This window comes from Anas acuta, chromosome 2, assembly GCF_963932015.1.
Source record: "Anas acuta chromosome 2, bAnaAcu1.1, whole genome shotgun sequence".
Taxonomy (NCBI): Eukaryota; Metazoa; Chordata; class Aves; order Anseriformes; family Anatidae; genus Anas; species Anas acuta.
This window is the reverse complement of record NC_088980.1, coordinates 26,263,127-26,284,837: the sequence shown is the minus strand read 5'-3', so window position 1 is coordinate 26,284,837 and position 21,711 is coordinate 26,263,127. Positions and strand designations below refer to the sequence as shown.

The window sequence follows — 21,711 nt, the reverse complement described above, 5'->3', positions numbered from 1 at the left end:
CTCTAGTGTTACTACACTGATTGTTTTGTGGCATCCTAAACGTTGTAGACACCAAGGCAGAAAACCTTTCACATTTAGAAATCATTGTTCTTGCAGAGATGCTAAAACTGTTGCCTCTCGTAATTGACAACAATAAAAAACTGCAGTATTTTTGCATAAACATGTGGGAATTATTATAGACGGAGGAGGGGACAAGGGTGAGACTGAAAGGGAAGGGGGTATGGGAGCAGACCAGTCTGGAGATAACATGATGATTACATTTTTGTGGTTTCCTTCAAAGTCAAAGCGTCACGGGTGAACATATAAGAAGGAAGCAAAGGAAAAAAAGGTTTGATGATTGGCACAGGCGGTTTTAATGAGAACCAATCTTAAGGCCTAATACTGTAGCATGGAGAAAAAGCATAAAAGAGCTTGGAAAGTCAGACATCACCTGACTTTTAGGAGCGTCAGAGAGCCAGACAGCAGAGCTTTCAGGGTCTGCGGAGATAGCCTGGAAGTTACACTGACAGGTAAACTGCTGACTTGGTTAATCCTCATGATCTGTTTTGAGTCCTCCACAGAGATGCAACACGTTCAGGCTGTGCTGCCAGACGACAGCTCTCTGGTCTTCTAGCTGTCTTCTACCCTGCCTTTCCACTTACTCAGTGGAAAAAGACCTTTCTATTTTCTCAGGAAAAAGAGCATGAGGTACGGCATTCCTCTTTACCACTGTACACTAGCTGGGGAACTATTTTCAGTGAGTTTGATATAAATGTGTATTACGTGATGACTGATGTAAAATAAAATTAATTGAGATCTGCTTGCCACAGATTAACTGCACAATGCATCAGGAGGTATGTAAGGCCTCAAAACTCTACAATACATGCTGAGGAAAGTTTGTAGAAAGAGGCTAACATGCAGGCTGGGTTACAGTGAGGCAGCATGGAGAACAGTGTTCCCCAGCTGACTTTTCTCACCAGTTCCCACTGGTGTATGCTTGTTTTTACATTTTAGATCATCCAGTTTTATTCCCAGTCTGGAGTCCCTCTTACTCCACACTCGCAAAAATTGTGCCTACAGGTTTACACTGCTTGAGGTTAATACCTTCTGCTCCACTTGCCCACATCAAGCTGGGTGCTGTGTGGATCGAAACAGTGGAGAAGCCTGTACAGGTACTTGCCATTTGTTCTGTATTTCCTCAGACTGCTGACTTCATTGCGAAATGTTAATCAAGTTTTCCACCTTTTATTTAAAGCATGCTTTAAGCAAGCCAGCATTTCATCTTATGCTACTAACTGTGCACTTCCATCACCAGATTACTTGAAAAATGTCATTTTCTTTTGGAATTTATAACTACTTCTAAAGACAGCTCAGTTTCTTCTTTAAGAAGCTCAAAACTATAAAAGGTCTTATTGTCCCTGCCTAGCAAACTGATTCACAGTTTCTGTCGCTCCTACTCCTGCCTCTATATTACTGTTTTCCGGGATTTTTTTTTCAGAGGAGCACTTGGGAGACTTGCTGAGGAATATGAGTCAGGTACGGTTTTGCTAGACTGACAGAAGGAAGAATCACCAAACCCTACTCAGAGCATACATGAAACACTGAAGAAGGGTGGATGTGGTATTTTACCTGCAGTCGTCACCCGCTGTTTGTATCCCACACAGGTGGGATCAGGAAGCAGCGCTGGAGATGAGTGGGATGCTTCGGGGGAAGTCAAATTGCTGTGACAGGGCTCTCCTGCCAGGCAGGAGAGGCAGCAGCACTCACTTAGAGGCCACCTCCTGCTTGAGTCAATGGGACTGTCTCCCTGCCTCAGGCCTCAGGCTGCTAAAGAGAGGTAGCTCAGCTCCAGTTGCCTACCAACTTTTCTGTTCATACCAAATGCTAAGGCACGTGTGTTCCTGACTCCTGGAAAAAGCTCTAGAAACAAAAAAATCTTGCGGTAATATTTTATTGCTGCTGTTCATCTCGGTAGCTCACTCACCCAGCATTCAGAAACACAGACAGCTTGAGCTCCTTCTCTTTCCTCTCCACCTTTTTCTCTCCTTCCACTGTCCTTCCTGGTTAAACTACAGGGCCAGGTATGCTCTTCTGCAGCCGTGCTTCTGTGCTGGGATCGCTGCCTGCCCTGTTTTGCAGCCCCCACTCCTCCAGCTCGCTCACAGCCCTGCCTGCAGGCGTGCCACTGCCACTCCAGCTGGGTACAGGAAAATTACTTTGTGCGACAGGCAAGGAGGGGAGTGGGATAATGGAGCTGCGGTTTCAGGGGATCGTTACTGCTGTGATCCCACCCCCGTCACTCTGACTGAAACCTTCAGTATGAGGCCCTGGAAAATTCGGGTTTTCTTTCTAATGGAAAATACTGCTTCATCATAGGTTACCTGGCCCAGCATTGCGTGCGGACTCGGAGAATTATTAGGCTTTCAAGCAACTCTGTTGTTTCAGTTTCAGTGTTCCAAGTGCCAGCAAGAGCAGGCAGGAGCATGGGGAATATTGCAGAACAGCCTGATGTGACAGCACTGTCTGCTAACAGTCCCGATTAGTATTTGTAGCTGCTACCACCAGGATGCCTGCAGAGCTTTCATGGGTCAGCAAGCAATGATTTTGAGGCTAATTATTATTGAAGAGAACTCCATCTTGTAGGATTTTGAATACGGTTCCTTTTTTCCTGATAACAAAAGTCTCTCGCATAGCAGAGAAAGGACTGCTGCATGAAGCAGGTGGGAGAAAATTTCCATTAGTGAAGAAATCCTGGCTTTTATATATTGATAATTCTCCCGAAATGGCTCACTGCTACATGCGAGTCTGATCCTTCAGCATAATTCTGCAACAGAACAGTCAGTGGGAGGTTTGCATTTTGATTTCAGGGAAAAAGGAATCAAGACTCTGTTTTGTATGGATTATATGGACTCCTGAAATCAAATTCCACTTTCCATTTGCAAATAAAGCTTTCACTGGCTACGGCTAGATTTCTCTTAGGATTTTCTGAAGTAAAGGTTAGCTCAGTGAATTCTTTGGAACAGCCTCAGCATTTTAGATGACTTTTACTTTTCTCTGCGTATGCCATTCTTCACAAAATGATTCACAAAGGAGCAGCATGGTTGGCATGAGTAAATGAAATATGTCGGCCAGCTGAGGAATATTTTCCTATCACTTTTCAAATATGGCTACACTGAAAACCAAAATCATGAGAAAAATTTCATGTGAAGAACTTGGGGTTGATTTCAAGCCACCTGACTTCACTTTGGTTTTGCTCCTTAAAATTACCTAGAAAATACCATAATCTTCTTTTTTGTACAGCTGGATGAGAGCCAGACCTCTGGCTCCAGAGGTAAAGGGCAAAAACTAAAAAAATCCTGTCTGAACAGGCAACTCCACCCTCTTCCCCAAGTCAGCTTGGCCTTTTGACAGAAAGTGAGCTCTGAAGCAAATTCATTCATTGCCTTGTTTTTGGACAAAACTCAAAATTCTGAACTCACACCACAGGGAGACCATTTCCATGAAATCCAGCATACTATTTTATCATCTTTTGTCTTCCCCTATAATCAGATAAAATTAGCATTTGGACAGTGATTAATCAGATTAGTCATTTTAATGGCTTTTATCAAAAAGAAAAAGCTTGTGCTGGAAAAGTAAGTGTTGTCAAAGGAAAGTGATAGCCTTATGAGCAGATTCACAAACAAGCTCCATGTAGTAATCCAGCAGGGGGGGGCTGTTCCAGCCAGGAATCCGAAATAAGAAGGGTTAAGTAGTCCATTGAGCTGGACATTTGATCTCCACCAAAACAAATGGGAGAGAGGGAGAGAAGAAAATAGGGAGGGCAGTCCATATTCAGTCTATGTGCTCTGACAATAGACTAAAGTTTTGGTCTCCCTCACCATATATTATTTCTTTTCATCATTTTCCTCTTGATGTTATTTCTTTTGCTGCCCTAAACTCTTGGAGCCCTTGTGAGTTGACCAACCCACCATGGCACCAGTGACGGATTGAGATTGCATTCAGATTCAGCTGTGTAAGAAACCAAAGAATGGAAGTCCAAAATATTAAAGGAACCAAGAGGATCCAACTTCCAATATGCAGTAAGACAGATCTAAAGTCCATTAGTCATTGACCTTTAGTCATTAGTCACCAAGAGAACAATTCACTCACAAATAGGCAATTTTTAAAGTTTACAGGGTCAGGTTGTCATTTTTTGAAGATTAATAAGTTACTATTTTGTGCTAATATATGAAGACCGAATGTGGCCCAACAAATTTAGGAAAGCTTAGAAAATAATGTCAAGAATGAACAGGTTCAAGACTGTTTTTTTCTGAATCCAGATCAAAACTACTTAAGAGTATACAAGATAAGGTACGTGAATAATGCCTGAAATAATGCCCCAAAATATTTTTGTGTTGGATCAAGCAAAAGTTACAAATTGAGGATCTCATCACATACGAGTGCTATTCAACCACATGCTTCCACCCTCCCCCAACTCCCCTGTGCAGTTCCACCTAGCAGCACCCACTTCAAGGCCTCAGACAGATCCTTTATGAAACCTCTGCATTTCACCACTCCAGAGACCAGTCTGATCCTGTCACAAACTGGAGAAGCAGGGCTGGCCCCAAGTGGACAAAACTGGTTTTCATCAGGAAGTGTCAGCACATTAAAATCAAAGCTCTACTCCAAGAAGATCCTGCTTTCATCAAATCCATAGTTGTTCATAGACCCGAGATGCAGCTCTGAGCAAAATGGCAAGATCATCACAGCATTTCCTCCCCTTAGGGAAGACACATGTTCAAGTCTTACTCAGGCAGTCCTTTGCAGCATGGCTCGGTGCCCAAACCACGGGCTTACAGGATGCTCTTGTTGTGGAGCTCTTCATAAATAATTGCACATTCACTGGAAGAGGAATGTCTTCTGTAAGACAGGGGAATACTCTGTCCTATTAACCACTAATGGTAGTTTCTCTAATCAATGATCAACTCTAATTAGCCGCCATGGCCTTTACTACATTAAGTCATTAATCCCACCACTTCAATAAGAGGTAAGAACAATTTTCATGAGGAAGAATTCACCAAACTGTTGCAATAGTTCACTAAGTCTACTGTCCTTTTATTGTGAATAGTATTTGAGTGTATCTCTACATGGATCTTTAACTGCAGGCAATGCTATCTGTAACATAAGAGGCTCTCACTCACCCACTTAACGTGATTGAAATTATACAAGAAAACATCTGAGCCAGTAACCAGGTATTTTGATACATGGCATTTGTACTGTAAAAAATAGTAACTTATTAATCTTCAAAAAGTGACAACCTGACCCTGTAAACTTTAAAAATTGCCTATTTGTGAGTGAATTGTTCTCTTGGTGACTAATCCACACAATCACGTAATGCTCTGATTCATTTTGCGATACCATTTTTCATCACAGTAAGTCCTATCAAGTTGTTCCTATCAGTTCCTATCAGCCAGGCTTTTTGGGGAAGGGTTTGGGGAACATAGCTAAAGTTCCTACTAGTCTTTGACAACAGCACCACATGTGCTTCTTTTTGTTCTAGCGGAAGGCTTGACCTCCAAGGAGATCGTGTTTAACCTCTAGACTCAAATGGAGTTTGAAGTCTTATGCTGGTAGGAAGGTATGAAAGTGCAAGGCAAAATCCTTTACTTCAAGAATTGGCAGGACTGATTCATACCAAGATAACGAGTGAACAGATAAGATATTGAAGGTACAGAAATGTACATAAGGCACATAGACTGGAAAGGCGATTTTTTCTCTTTAAAATGTGTTTTCTCAAATATTACAATGGACTGCAGACACCAAAAGAAAACAGCACAAGAAAGAGAAGAAGAAAAGAAAAGGAGGGGGACCAGGAAGAAGGAGCTACCACTGATGCATATGCTAGTAAGGCAAAGCTGAGCATGGACACAAAATAGTCTATTGCTGAAGGCACATGTCCTCTGGCTCACTTAGTCCTTGCTGATGGTTTTGCAGTGGTCCTACTACCAGTCTGCTCATCCCCATCCCTCCCGCTGAGTATGACACTCACCACCATTCCTTAACATTGGGCAGGAAGGAGATAAGCATGGAGGGGGAGACAGCAATGCTGTTACTGTTACTCCAGTCTCTCTTCTATGCAGCTGCCCACCTGAGTATGACTTCGATATTAGATGCATTAGGAGAAACACTCAGTCATTAGCACCTATCCTCAATGGAAGGATAAAAGATAAACGAAATATGTGAAGGATGAAAAAAAATAACAAAATCCACCTCTTTACCCAGACCTATATTAACTCCCTCAGCAGCAAACAAGCCATTTTCTAGGCATTAGCTGAAACTAGCTTGTTTTGCTATGCTTTAACAATTCCAAGCTAGCTTCTGTCCCTTGACACAATATCTAAAAATCCCCACTCCACACAGCAATTGCTGCAATAATAACAATACTTACATTTCATTATTTAACCTCATGCTATTCGTTCATGAGGATTAGTGCTTAATTAATTAGCAACACTTAGCATTTCCACTTAGCACTTTACCTCTTCAAAGCATCGTACAAACGATACCTAATTAGGGGCAGAGCTCCACAGACACTTCACATCAGGACTTTCCTTTGACAGCTCTGCATCCCAGACTCACTGACGTAGTACAGCACGAATTCAAGCTGAAAGCCCTATTGACTTCAGCAGGAACCAGGTAATGCCCTGGCTATCAAGTGACTATCTTTGCAAATTACTTTTCTTTTCCTACTGCTTCTGGTTGCTTACTGTTTACCCAAGGATCTAATTATTGGCTAATATGACGGGTGATAAGAGGAACCTTTTATTAGTGTTATCTGCAAAACCTTCATTCTTCCGTTAGGGAAAACCTTATTCGCAGTCAGCTCGTTGAACTGCAGTTGGGATGGAAAATGTGTTAACTGCAAAAACAGATTATAAAATGTCAATCCAGAGTTTTTAAGGGAGACAGGGCTTTCAATCCATCAGTCAAATGCCTGCTATGAAAGTGCCTTTCTTGTAAGCACCCCAGGGTGCTACACCACATCAATAGACAATATAAACACAGAGCTTTTATGGTTCACTTTACAATTGGACATTGACTCTGAACCTGTGAAACAGAAAGGAATTGAATTTCATGACCAAAGAGGATAATGTGCACAGGATTAAGTAGACAACACTGGTAGAAGCCGGAAAGCAGCATGGCTTTGGATGTTGATAGAGAGATTAAGTTTACAAATAAGAAACCAAAGAAATAAAACAATTTGAGAAAGGTCTTATAAACCAGGAGTAGTACTCAAAGCTTCATAGTAATCCACTATTTTTTTCATAATCAAATGTGCCAATGGATTTATTCAAAGTCCACTGATCAACTGGCCCCTGACTGTGGAAATGGAATGGAGAGAGCCCGAACTCACTCCAGCCAAGAGACAGTATGGAAAGAAATTTCTGCAGGAGTCGGATTGGAAGAAGAAGAAAACATTCATCACATTGCAAGAACTTGCCTAGTGCCTCAGAGTACATCTTCAAAGGGCAGTGGCTAGCAGTGCTGCAGCCTGGAGCTGCTGCTGCTCAAAATTGCTCCAGAAGCAAGCAGTGGATCCACTACAGCAATAACACTGCTTCCCGTGCTGTGGTGTGTCACATGCCCGTTCCTGCTCACATCAGCAAGGTCAAGCAGCTTTCTCAGGAAGTCCCTCTTGCCAGACGAGCCACAGCCTGATAGGTATTAGAAATTTAAATGGTTTGGTTCTTTGAAAACTGACTGTATTGAACAGCATCTGACCCAGCCATTTTGGCACTGCAATCTTCCACAAGGATAACTCTGTACTGCTAACTGCAGCGTCTTTGTGTCCAAAATATGCTGTGTTAGTGTTACCACTAACTTCTGACATCCCAGGAGTTCAGAATAAAAAATATAAAAACAAAAACATGCCTTCTTACTCCTTAATATAATTTCATTTAAGCGACAGATGGATGAGATCCTTATTGACATATTCAGCCTCAAGCTGTGGCTTTGATATTCATCATAGGCTTTTCTGGGCATGTACATTTGGAGTACAGGTATTTCAGTACCAGCCTCTCATCTTCCACAAAGTCTTCCCAGATTTTTTTTTTTCACCTTACTTAGCTTCAGCTTCAGCTATCTGATGTTCCCTTGCCCCCAGTTACCCCTGCCCAGCACTCCCTTGTCTCAGACACCAAAGAGCCTCACCAGCCCCAGCCAGCTCTCAATCACTGGGTTATCCTGCAGCCCTTTCCAATATTTACCACCCATGACCATCCCCCAGGACCACTTCTGCATTGGTTAAGGCTGGGTCCACTGGTGTATATAGTACAAATTAGGTAAATCATGCACCTTCCTCCTTACAAACTTGCTAAAATGTAACACTCAAACAAAACTGTCAGCTATGGTCATTGCTCACCAGGCAAAGATACCTGTTAATTAGCATGTGCATTGGATCAGACCGTTATCAAATGCATTATGAACCTACTACAGAGGCTAATTCAAGTTATTATCTAGGTAACAGTGCTTCTGCTTTCAGCACAAGGCTCTCACATGGCCCTCTCTGATCACTTCTGTATTTACATTTGCTGAGCATCTGTCCCAGCATCTCCAGGCCCTGATGTCTTTGGGGAACACACGCTGAGATATTTCCTGGCTGGGGTCAACTTCCAAAGCTGGAAATCTGTCGGGTGCAGCTCAAGATGTGAACCAAACACAGACACGAAAACACGATGAAGACAAAAGCCTGGCATTTGAAATGCAATTCTCTACTCTGGCATACGACAAAAATAACTATTAAAAATGGAAAAAATACAGCAAACACTGCTGAGAAACTAATAGCATGTACTCAGGAAAGAAAAAATATGAATAAATATGATGACTTAGATATTTAGAATTTTACTTCTTGTATTTCACCTAGCACAATGAAAGAGGTTGGCCTGTTTAATCTGTCCTGCAGTTTTTAGTCCCTCTGCCATTAGTCTATATTCATACACTTCTGTGGGGTGTGGGTATTCAAAGCTTCATTTCCATTGTTCGCAGTGCTCTCCCTGTAAGAGGTTGTGTGGCCGCATCCACAGAGCAGTCAGTAACAGACTGATGGAGGTCATGAATGTAACTTCCAGTGTGTATTTCCTCCCGGCTTCCAGCCATCAGTGTCTAATGTCATTGGGACGATTTATACTTTCTGGCTATGAAAACCTCCTACAGCAATGAATGTCATGATGGATATTGATTGCATTAAGCCGTACGTGTGCCTCCCCTGTTGCTTCATCAGAAGAAAATGCTCCTGCTGCTGCACTGTCACGGTGCACAGTATTAGTCTGGCAATTTAGCCTGCACAAGGTGTGCTGGATGGATTGTTTGATGACTGCCACTACAAGACATCCTAATCTCCTTCCCTAGTGAAATTGCTCAGTACTAGGGTTAATACTGAAGTGCAAGCCAGCTGAAACTACCTTTATAGGGTAGGCTCCAGGCAAACATGGTTGACATAGTTACACGGGGTATGCATTTCACTTACAGTCATATCACTACGCCTTTCCTAAGCACACTTTCAGTGAATGAATTTCAGTTGGAACATTTCTGACAACGGCATTTGCACAAGTACTGTTACCCCTCACATCCCAGTTTTATTTTCTTACCTTTGTGGTCCACAACTTCACCGTCCAGTCAAATGATGATGTGACAAAGAGATGGGAGAAGTCAATTGGGCCCACTGCCATGTGACAATTGATTCCCGTGACAGGTCCTTGGTGGCCTTCAAAAATTTCACCAATGCCAGCTTTACTGCAGGAGGAAGAGACATTTTCATTCAGAGTGAGTTAACATCTGTTCTTGTTTTTGTTTTTTAAGATCATTTTGTTTTGTTCCTTTTAAAGCTCCATTTAATCTATAGAGCTCTCTCCTTTCGCTAAGGCCTTTGCCTGCAGAGCCTTACTGCTGTGGGCACAATTAATACTCAGGATCCAGCCCAGGGAGATATTTTCCCTTCACTTCTCAAGACTTGCATTACTGACTTTTACGTACCCTGCCTACTACTATAGCATGAAATATCATTTATGTATAATTATAAAATAATTAGAAATTATAATTAAACTACAGCTTATACATCTAAGTATACCATTATTACAAGGAATAACCATTAAAATAAAAATGCAAATATGTTAATGACTTATAATCTGCAGTTCTTTTTCTCTTAAATATCTAAAATAACTTTGCACAGCAGTCAGTCAAGTCACTAGGAAGCAAATCCCTTTTCACAAAATATGAAGGAACTATTCGCATGATAAGGTATCACAGTCATTAACTTGAACATGGGAAGATGTGCATTGCACCAGCATGAGGCTAAAATAGTCCTTAGGAAGAAAAAGTGCAACTCTATGTAAGAGTGAACATGTGCAATTTTGTCCTTCCTGTAAGCAAATGATGCCAAATCGGTTGTCACTTCTGTGTCACACTGTACACAGAGAGGGGAGTGATGAAACTACCTATTTAATTACATGATTATACAAAAATTGCCAAGGGAAGAAAAGGCTTTAAAAATAGCCACAGCTCTTACAAGGCTGCCAGCCCGAATACAGAGGCCCCAGAGCTGAAGAGCTGCCCTGAGGGAGGCCAGTCCCTCACCCCATCAGCAGCACCACCAGCGTGGTGTCCCCAGCCTCTCCTGTTGACCATGGGCGTGTGGCCTCCCTTGGCCCCCCTGGAGCCCATGCAGCAAGTATACGCTGCTAGCGTGTGTGCCTGAGGTGCTCGGTACAAAACTTGTCTTGTTTCATCCCCGTCGGCCTGCCACGCACTTGTCGAGATGAGAACTTCTCAAGCACCAGGCGCACCGCATGTATCTGTGAGGCGTTGACACCCCTTTTTCCAGAATACCACAGCTCTCTGCTGTGCTGTGCTGAGGAACACACGGGCCTCTGGAAACAAAACGGGGATGACAGCAAAAAGCTTTAGGGAAGACAGGCGGGGACGGACTAAGAGCGTGTTCTTTGATGGTCAGCAGAAGGTTTGCTAAAAAGGTGGAATAACAAGAGGATCTGACACCTTCCTCCTCTTGTGAGGAACAAACCAGGCACCTTTGAAAGATCAGAAGTGAGAAATGCCCTTGGGCATGCTTCATTTATCCCAGCAGCCCAAGACTAATTCAAACCATCAGCCACCACACAGCCTACCAGTGTAATGCCTAAATAGACACGATATTGCAATACTGTCAGTAGGCTAAAGAAAAAAAAAAAACACACGTTAATATAAAAAATATTTTGAAGAACACATATGTAAAACTGTGATTGTACAACTTTAGGAACTTGTAATAGAAGCCTTACAATCTTAAACCACTGTTTAAACCACTGTCAATGCCTATTTGGTCAACCAAAACGGGGACTATGATAAAACAGGAATTCAAAAAATATTGCGAACTACAGAAGTGAGGGGTCAGCTTTAAATCTATCAGTGAAAAAGTCTGTTCTTTACAGAAGCCACTCAAGTGTCCCAGAGGATGAAACTGCTACCAGAAGCTATGAGAGCACACAAGCATCCTGCAGATCGTTGCAGCGAACAGAAGGAATTGATCTCTGCAGCGGCCTGTGGTGAGAGTCTCTTGCTCTTAACTGCAGCCTTAAAAAGTTTACAGGGTGCAAAATAAGGAGCTTGTTTAAATTATGAACGTGGATTTGCACCTTAGAAGCAGAGAGAAGATCAGTGCCAAACAGCAAAGCACTCAGATCCTTGTCATTAGGAGATGTATCTATACTTTGAAAAACAGTATTTCAGCTATTGTTCCAAATGCTATTAGAAAATATTTGAGAGACTAAGATTTTCCCAGGTCATTGTTTCAAGTCTTGTATTAATGGCCTGCCTGGGCAAGTCAGACATGTTATCTGCAGAAATTTAGGGCAGAGGAGCAAAAATACTGTAAGGCTGAACCCTCCTGAACAACACTGAGGTAAAATTTGAGTCTGAGTTAAAAGGATGCCCTGGGAAACAATGATCCTAACAGCCTCCTCCTTGGTGTAGCCAGACAAGAAAAAAAGCAACAAACATCATGCATACAAATTCAAGGGCCTGAGAAAGAGCAGTTCAGTCATTCAGGGTTGTAGTTAGCCCCCCAGGACAGGTTACAGTCAACCACACACCCAAAAAGTGAGGCATGCCCAGGAAAATTGGAGCAGCACTGCTTGCTCCATCCTCACTGCTGGCCTCAGTCCTGGCCTGGGCAGGCAGACTAGCTCTGTCCTGGTGTGTTTTTCTCTGGCTTGCCTCCATTGGGGAGGATTTTCAGGGACAAGGGCAGACTTTTGACCCTAACTGTAGCATGAAACAACTATGCTGTGTGAGGGAGCACAGCATATCAGTCCTGGGAGAGGGTCTGCCCAAGCTCATGTGTCTGCATGGCAAGCTGAGGCTACATCTGACAAATAAAACACCTCTGACTGCAGCCAGATGATGGGATACTGCTCTTGTCTTGCCCTCCAGGAGAGGGTGGGCATTGGGCATCTCCAAACTGCCCGCTGAGAGCTCAGTCTCTGGTCCGGCTCCACAGGTGGCCATGTATTAGGCCCCAGGTACCGTGCTCTGCTTCTCACACACAGACTTACATGCCCGTGGTGGCTTTTCTCTGCTGTCTGCCTGTGGAGACCAAAGATGAAACTGAGGACGGTAAAAAATAAAGCGGATTACCATCTCTCACAAGTGGTTTAGGCCTGATTACCCCGCAACAAAACTGTCTCTTAGGGCCTGATCCAACTTGCCCAGACTGAGACAGCTACACCTGAGCCAGCTGTCTAGACTTCCGTTATAATCGCGGCTGAGAAGGAGGCATTTCGGAGGTGCCAGTCATCTCTGCTTCAAGTGGATGTCTGAAAAAGGTGAGAGAAATCAGACCTTCCCAGCAGTTATTGCTCCCCACTGACTACAAAGGGAGCCTGGGGCAAGCGCCCCGTGTAAACAGCCGTGACACCGACGCGCGAAGTTGGGCAGCTCCCATCCCTCTCCTGCGGAGCAGAGCAGCACAGGTCCTGTTGATCCAAGCGAAAAAACATCTAAACGCTCTCCACACACACTTGGCCACCTCACGCCAGCACAGACACACAGTATCACAGAAGTAGAAAATGCTGAACGTCACCTTCCATGCCGGCAGGCCGTGTAGACTGTTCCCTCTTCACTGCCAACAACGAAGTTATTGACATCTCCGGTTGGGAAGGCCATTCCTGTAACCGCCACCGGTTTGGACTTGTTGTACACCAGCTCCATGCTCTCCTATCAAAACAAGGCATTATTCCATTATTCATTATTATTCCACAGCTCTCACTTTCTCTGGCTGTTTTTTTCCCCTTTTTTATTTATTTATTTTTTTCTAATTCAGTTCTAAATGTTATGCAGAGCAGCAGGAAGGGAAGAAGGAATTGTCTGACCCATTCACACGATTTTGGTGTCTGCACGGGACGTGGCAAGAAGATGCAATGTCTCAAACGAGGATGCAGTGCTCCTGCCATCCCTGCCGCTGTCTGTCATGTGTTTCAGAGCAGCTGCAACGCACTGGTCTTTGCTACATCATCGTAAATCAGGCAGAGATGACAGGTGAGAATTTACAATGTAATGGTGCAGAAACTAAAGATAATACCTTAATGGTTATACTTGCCAGCCCCAGGCTCTAATAAAAAATACAATACCCTTCTATTTACAAACATTTCTGAAATCAGTTGTTTTTCAGGAAACACATGTAATGTCATGTGCACCTGAGGCGTTTATCAGTGACATTTGTCACTTTGCAGAACAACATTAAAAAGCTGGGGTCATGTCACTCCTGCCACTCTAAGCATTGTTTTTCAGAGATTTTCTGAGGTAACCACAAACGTTCTCTAGAACCCAGCATCAAGCTACAAACCAGAAAGCATATCTTTTTTTTTTTTTTTTTAGCTATATTTCAAAGTAAATCAGTATGCCCATTTTGCTATTGCAAGTACAACCAGCGTGAGCAGTTTGTGGCTGTTGCAAGATGTGTCTGTCTGCTTTGAGCAGATTTTGCACAACCCTAAGCTTTTTGGTTGTGCAGCCTAAATGGTGTAACCCAAGAATCCACAAAGGAGCTGGATGATTTACCAATTTTCATTTGCAGCTATTTAAGTGCATATGTTTTCTATGTTTAAAATGCCTAACCTGCTACTCTTCTCGTGCTAAAGACTGTAGCATTTTTATCAGAAGGGACTTCTGCTGTAGCTAAAGAAAGTGGGCACCCCTGTGGGAGGGGAGGGCTGCAAATCCATAGAGAAACTCTTGCTTGATTTATATTTTTCTTACAAATATACTTGCTTCTATTAAAAAGGCAAAATAAGATCTGGAAAATGCATTCGTAGAGCACCTGCGGGTCGTATATCTCTGCAAAAATCTTCTGGGGTGAGGTCACAATTTAGTGTCTCTTTAGATACGTCCAGATACTGTGGTGGACTCTCTCCTCCCAGTGCCTACACGGTGGCTGTACATGAGTTCTCTGGATCTGTGTCTTTGGAAAGTTTCATACTGACACAAATCAGCAACACTCTACTCCTCCCAGTTTAAAGCTATGGCATGTAGCTTGACGTCAAGTCCCGGGCCTTGCTTTTCAAGATCACCATGAGCCATGTGCCAGATTTCAGCGTAATGTGGGGTGTGTTCCCTGCCTTGCTGAAAGCCAGTTTTGGAGCTGGGAAATTCCATCTGAGTGATGAAGCTCTGGAACTGAGATGTTCACAAATCGCTCACTCGAAATCTAGTGCTCCAGGAAGTGAACACATATGGGTGGGATTTAGCTTTGCCATGTTTAAGTGAGAAATGGGGCAAGGGATTCAGGTGCCTAAACACAGATGTCTGGACCATTTTAGATGCCTCCACTTTTATTCCAGAAGTGCAGTGGTTTCTCATGGTTTCAGGGCACAACTACCAGACCCATAATGTTGTCTCAGAGGAGCGTGAGCAACAAGATCTAACTTTGAAGTTGGCCTCTGAGTAGTTGATTAGATGGGATGACTTCCAGAACCAACTTACAGTCTCAAATTTGACAGTTCTGTAACCCAGAATATCTAAAATGGTATTTCACACTGGGATGGGAGGAACTGTCCTCTGTAAGTGCCTAGTCTCTCTTTGCGTTAAATGTAAAAGGAACTCAAATGACTAGCTTGGACCTGACATGGACCTTGAAACAGATGAGGTTGGGAGAGAGGAGTCCCACATTCTGTGTCAACACTGAAAAGCAAAGAACTCAAGAGTAATTGCACATTAATGCATGATTAATGGATGATTAATGGAATCATTAAAAGGAGTTTCTACTCAGCATTTTGAAACAAGATCAGATCCTATGATGTTTAATAAAAACAGCAATAATTTTTTTTTTCTAAGAAAAAGGAAGTAAAAAATGAATGATGGGTTGGAACAGAAAATGTACTACTCCAAAAGATAACACTTTAAAGATGATTTCCATAGAGCCTTTTCAGCATCAGATTCTTTGTTTAGTTTCCATTATTATAATCACCAGTGGTTTGGACAATTTTCTTGGATTTCCTTTCATTTCTGATACAAAGGGGAGGGGGGAGGGGAGGTAGACAATAGCAATAAACATTCCAGAGGGGGGAGTTAGCTCTGAAACTTTTGATTTGCATTGTTTTTTCCTTTGGCTACTGAAAGCAGGCAACAAACTAAGCTTTCTGACTTTTGTGCCTTGGAAATGAATGCCTAGGGTATGTTCAGCAGCAGTGCAATCTAGTCCATATTTGTTAAACAATGCTGTAGAGTAAGTACAATTTATACCACAGGCGACTTCTGTAATTACCGTGCTTTAAAACGGATTATTTCATTTTCACTTGAAACTGACCTATGTATTAACGTATTACAATAATTACATGATTTGTGGTAAAGGAAATGGGTTTTGGCTCTTAGCAGAGACTGCTGGAAGCAAGCTGTACTCTTTCAAGTGCATCCATTGGTTTTAGTTTGTATAGGATGTGAGGTTTGGCTTTTAGGAGCTATGTTCCATTAAGCAGGTATCCCGCTCTACCGAAGCTGCTTTTTTTCCCGTATAGGTGAAAACAAACCCACCTGTGGAGTTGAGAGCATGTCCAGGCTCCAGGAGCACATTTTGCCATCCGTGGAGACGGTAATGAGATTGTGTGCGTTCTGTGTTCCGACTACATTGACACAATACACGGGGTGCTGGAAACACATTAACACTGGAAATCAGAGAGACATTCTCACATCTTCAACAACACATTTTTACTATTTCTTATGTCATTGTAAAGAATGATTAAGTAGTCACATAATGCCTAGAAAACACAGGACTCAGCTTTCACAAGATACAAATTTAACTTTTTTTTTTTTTTAATTTAATTTTTAGGCATGTTATGGAGGTGGAAATGTTTTCAAAGTTTCATTTTCTTCACCATAAAACAACTCAGCTGAGTAATGCTGTGAAAATACTGAATTATGTGGATGAGATTTCACCCACAGGGACGTGTATTATTCTGCTGATGGCTTCTGACACTGAAAATAACTGGCAGAAAAAGGCAAATTGTCCAAATGGAATCAAAATGAAAACTTTATTGTAGAAAGCAGCTGTGTAAAACTTGAACTTTTCCAGAATTTGGCTTGCGTGCTAAATATTTGCAAATGTACTTCAACAGAAAAAATGTGAACTAGTCCATCAGCATTCTCCAGTATTGGCCAATATACCTTTTTTTTAGATCTGTCATTACAAATGTAGAGTGGCTAAATTTGGGGTGTTACACCTGGTTCGTCACATTGTTGGTCCACAGAGGCTGAATTCCGCTTAACATGCAATAATGAAACTCGGTCTGTTCATTTTCCAAGAAACCTGGTAACGTTTTGAGCCTAAAGTGTCATCTGATATCTGATGGTGACATATGAGGGATGGTCCAAGTTCAGCCATCTCCACAGTGAATAATCAATCAGACTGAACAATGAAATTTAATTTCCTTTGACCAGTACAAGTGATAGTGATGAATTAAGGGTAAGACATATACACCAAAGAAAAACTGTGATTCTCTGCCTCTTGTGCAGGTCAACAGAAGATTTCTGTCTCCAAGAAAAAAAAAAAAAAAAGAAAAAAGAAAAAAAAAAAAAGCTTTTCATTAACATTTTCCTTATTTAAAGAAAATTGGGACCAAACTTACAATAGATCCCTACATAGCTTCTAAAGGAACTCCATGTAGGGTTAGAAACCTAGCATTTGGTCCTACAGAAACGAAAGACAGAACTAGCACTTATTTAAAATTCCTTGATGCTGGTCACCTCTGCAGCTAGGAATGAAAGGCAGAAATCTTCAGAGCACTGGCCGTCTGCCAGGTTCGATGCCAGAGTGGGCCCAGTAAATGTCCCTTCCTCTAAGTGCAGAAAGGGCACATCTGAATGCAGTGAGTGTGTGCATGTGCCGAAGATGGACTCGTTGGCCACTGCTCCTGAAATGGTGCCTTTGCTCGGACATCACCTGTACACACCAGAGAGTGCTAAATCATCACAAGCTCCACTCTAAATGCTGTTTTTTCTCTCTCCCAGGATTGTTATGGAGCTGGTTTCCCCCAGACCATCAAAGGGACATCAGATCATCCACGGGACCCCAATCTGTTCCTCTCATGCATCTCATGTTATTCCCCTCCTACGACGGACTAGCGGTGAGCTAATTACCACGGTGCTTAATATGATTAGTGCATACTGATGTGCGAAATTAGCACAGTCCTGTTTCTTAATGGATGTTTGACCTTCAGAAGGCCAGTGGGGACAGAAGGGGTGGGAGGGAGCTAATGCAACCAGCGTTGCAGCTCGAATATTTAGGGGGAAGGCAGAAAGCGAGCCATGTCATTCCAGCAGCACCTCTGTGTGCCAGGTCTGGCTTTAATCAAGGTTGCCAACCATCAATTTCATGCACAATAAAGCTCACGGCAGAAATGAAAAGACCTAAGGAGAATGGATGAAAAAGACAACCAACTGTATGTAACAGAAAGTCTAAACAGGCTTCTTCCTTTCAAAGGGTCGCTGCCAGCTTGCTTTTATTTATTTTGGAAATGAAATCATCATGCAACAGGGTTTTGTCCTAATTAAAATTTCCTGTTGTCCCAAGTGCAGATGTGTGGTGGGTGTGAAAGGAAATTAGTGAGTAAGCTGCGGGTAGAATTCTCTTTCCTGGTGAATCGAAGCAGCAGTCAGTGAGACTAAACTGGAGGAAGGTTTAAGTCAGAGATAGCACCGTACCTATCTGTTTCAAATGAACCAAGTGAGAGAAAGAAAAGAGAAAAATCAAAATTTTCACATCTGGCATAAGTACAAATCAAAAACTGACTATTCAACTCATTTAACTAGCAGTGCACAAAGTAACATTGCCACAGCAGAGTTGTCTTAATTTAATCCTTTTACTTGGTAGCTAGGATTCAAGCCAGCCTTTTGCAACCAAGACTTCATTTACAGTCTATGTAAGTGATTTCTATATATGAACATAAAGTAAGCACTCTTTTCTTGTAAAATCTGATCACTCCTTACAAACATCATGCTTCCTCATGTTATACTGTATAAACACTTATTTATACTAATCCACGACTGCACATAAAGTGCGCATCCACAACAGAAAGTAATTTATTTTTATTTGTCAGAAACAAAACATCACATATTGTCCTATTGCAATAATAAACCCATTTTAATACATAATTCCAGGAGGTACAATTTTGTCTTAGACATTTTTGAGTGTAAACAAATTACTTCCCATTAATCTTTTCTTTTCCACTAGATTTTGAGTCCCAGTTGTTCAATTTTCAGTGATAGTCAGTTTCTTGCCATTAGTTTTCTGGTCTACTACATCTCTAAATTGCACTTCCAGGAGAGACTATTTCCTTTCATGGAGATTGAACACCATTACTGGCGATAAAATGAGCAAAAACATTAGGGAAATGAAAAGCAATGTTGAAGTTGCAACCCATGGCACAGATCATTAGATTATTACATCAACATTCATGATAGTGGAAATTTAGGGAAAAATATTTGTATCGCCTGGCCCACTAAGCATGTCTGTGCACACCTGTCATTTTTTAATATGAGAGGCATGCCATCATAATACTGGCCCCACATCAAATCTTTTGCTTTAATTCATATGACATGGCTTTTAGACATTGTCTTTTAACTCCAGGGATTATGTTGTCACAGTCAAGTAAAAGCTGAACCTTGATCTGCAAATTCCAAAGATAAGAATCACACAACTGTAGAAGCTGGAGGTGCAAAAGATCTATCACTTTGTCTGATCCTCCTTTCTGCTAGAACAAGATTATTATCTTTTGGACTGCTTTATGTAGTTCAGTTTCTTATGTTTCAGGAAATCTTGCACATTTTACCATATTCTTATATAATTACATTTTTTTCCTCTTTTCAGCTTATGTTTTCTTTTCCACTTCCCACTCAGGTATGGTCCCCAGCCCGGTCCCAAGATGAGATACGTTTACCATCCACAGAGTAAACCTTCCAGCTCATACAAATTGTCAGAGTCCAAACTTTCAAAGAAGAGAGCTCGAGGATGCTCAGCACCTCAGGGCAGGATGGACTGGAGCTCAGCAGTACAGTAGGTTGAGGACACTTTAGTAGGCCATCTAGACTTTTCTCTTCCTCCAGCACAATATGGGTATTTTGCAATGTAAGAGCATCTTCTACTACAGATACAATCTTTTTACTGTGGAGAAACTCTTCCTTCTCAAGCATTTTGTACTGCTCTGCCTGTTTACCTCCCAAACATCACCAGAGTCCTGCCTGTGCCATCATCACTCTATCTGCAGATATGTTTGTGTGTTGGCAAAATGCACTTCTATGTCACTCTTGAAACAAACTGCCCCTCGCTGTGCAAGCTCTGCCCTATGGTCCTGTCTGGAATAGGAGATTTATGTATTTCTCTACTGGAAAACAGAAGCAAACTGCCTCACAATCTTCAAAGGCACAAGTGTGTGCTTGCCAGACTCAGTTAGATCACTGTGGGTGCCTAACCTGTTTCAAGAGACAAACTCTTGTACGAATAGAGAATAATAAATGATTCAAATTGTCTGTCATGCTGGACTGACAGACACACAGTCCCTGTAGTAACCTGGCTCTCTTGCACAGGCAATGGAGAGCAATACTCACAGTGCCACTGTTGTGGCACACAGGGGCCTCACTCAAGTGTTGTAACTGCTCCTGCCCTCTTCCTTGGAAAGGAGGATAATCTCCTGACCTGACCATGTGAAGTGTGATGGCTTAACTCAGTAGGTGATTGTACATCTCCTAATTTATTTTTTTCTCTTCAAGGGCCAAATTTCTGTTTGCATCTGTGTGGCTACCAGCATTATAGACACAAGTAGATATCCCCCCTTCCCTGCTGACTAATTCCTCTAAGGAAAGGACGAGGTGATTTTTAGCCTTACCGTGTGAGCAGCAGCAGATAAAGGAGTTCTCTGAACTGGAGTCCGCCTGTGACTGCGATTATCCCACAACACGATTTGGCCAGAGTATGTTCCACCAACAACCAGGTTTGGGTGAAAGCGGGCAAAACAGACAGACATCACAGATGACTGGAGTAAAACAGGTAGAAAAGAAGAGAGGGGTTAGATGGCCAGTCATATTCAGTAATCCTTAAGGAAGCACGTTGTACGTAGCTTTTTGTATTTTAGAAATTAGTGCATGACTCCTATTTGCATTCCTTGCACACCAATAATTCTGCTAAAGCTAATAGAACACATGCAAGGAACAAATTTTGAGCCTCCGATGTGTAGTTCCATCAGTCCTAGGAAAAATAGGAACCATAGGATAAGTTTTAGTGTGATGATAAATATCTGAGATATTCTCTCCTTAACAGTGATAGGAAAGTGCTTCATTTCCTTTCCAAAAGTGAGAACTTAAAGCGATCAGATGTCAAACCAACAGAGGCTCCTGGCCCACAATTTCTCAGCAGGGAGACTGCTTTCTCTATTGCTCTTCCAACTTTTAACTCTCAAACAATTTGAGGTGAGTCTGTGAGAGGCCCTCCAAAGTGCACCTCGAGGTGTGCTGCCTTGAGAGCACTGGCTGACAAGCAGAGTCTCATTGTTGGATCAATGTCTGGTTTCTCTGCTACAGATAAAGCCCTTCTCTAAGGGACTCACACTTTCCTTTACACTGGTTGAGCAGAAGTGAATTCTTCATCATTTTAATGACAGCTGGGTTGCCTTTGCACATTTTCTTTATCTGGGAATGCCGAGGAGCCAGACTGGTGTAACAGTTGCCATTTGGTAGGGTGCTCCACAAGCCAGTATGGAGATTGGTATCTGTCCCAATTACCTCCTTCAAGTCTCTTTAAAATAACATACAAATTCTGAAGTCCTTTAGGGAACAGTCCCCAGAACCTTCATGTGCCAACACGCTACAGCCAACAGCAACAATCAGTAACTCCTTCAGTCTTCCCTTCTCTTTTTAAGGAATTATTTTCCATTTTTATATAATTGGTCCTGGTTTTGTCTCTGTTTTATGTAAATGGGAAAGCAAAAGTTACAGTATTCATATAATTTCCAGAGAATTCACATACTAATAAGGACAGTTTGCAAACAGAAGCAAATGTCATTTTTCCATGGGAACTTTCAGTGATGCTTACAAGCCACAAAGCAAGACTTTAACTTCTGTAGCAATTGCAGTCAGAACGTTAAATTCACTGTTAGTGGTCACATTCTTAAAATTTCATTTTCTGACTGTTTCCAACCAGTGTTGGTAACAAATCTTTGTTATAGC

General features: G+C 42.1%; 1 protein-coding gene across 10 annotated transcripts in view; it reads right to left on the bottom strand.

Moving 5' to 3' along the window:
* The window catches only part of DYNC1I1 (dynein cytoplasmic 1 intermediate chain 1), a 188,348-nt gene that overhangs the window by 31,346 nt on the left and 135,291 nt on the right, over positions 1 to 21,711 (bottom strand). For all 10 annotated transcript variants that reach the window (XR_011093777.1, XR_011093776.1, XR_011093778.1 and 7 more), the window contains 4 exons: positions 20,376 to 20,522; positions 16,030 to 16,143; positions 13,085 to 13,218; positions 9,603 to 9,747 (listed from right to left, as the gene is read on the bottom strand). Coding sequence is in view for 6 of the 10 variants with exons in the window: in XM_068674001.1 (XP_068530102.1) it covers positions 9,603 to 9,747; positions 13,085 to 13,218; positions 16,030 to 16,143; positions 20,376 to 20,522 (540 nt within the window). In the remaining 4 variants the exon portion in view is untranslated. The remainder of the gene's footprint in view (positions 1 to 9,602; positions 9,748 to 13,084; positions 13,219 to 16,029; positions 16,144 to 20,375; positions 20,523 to 21,711) is intronic.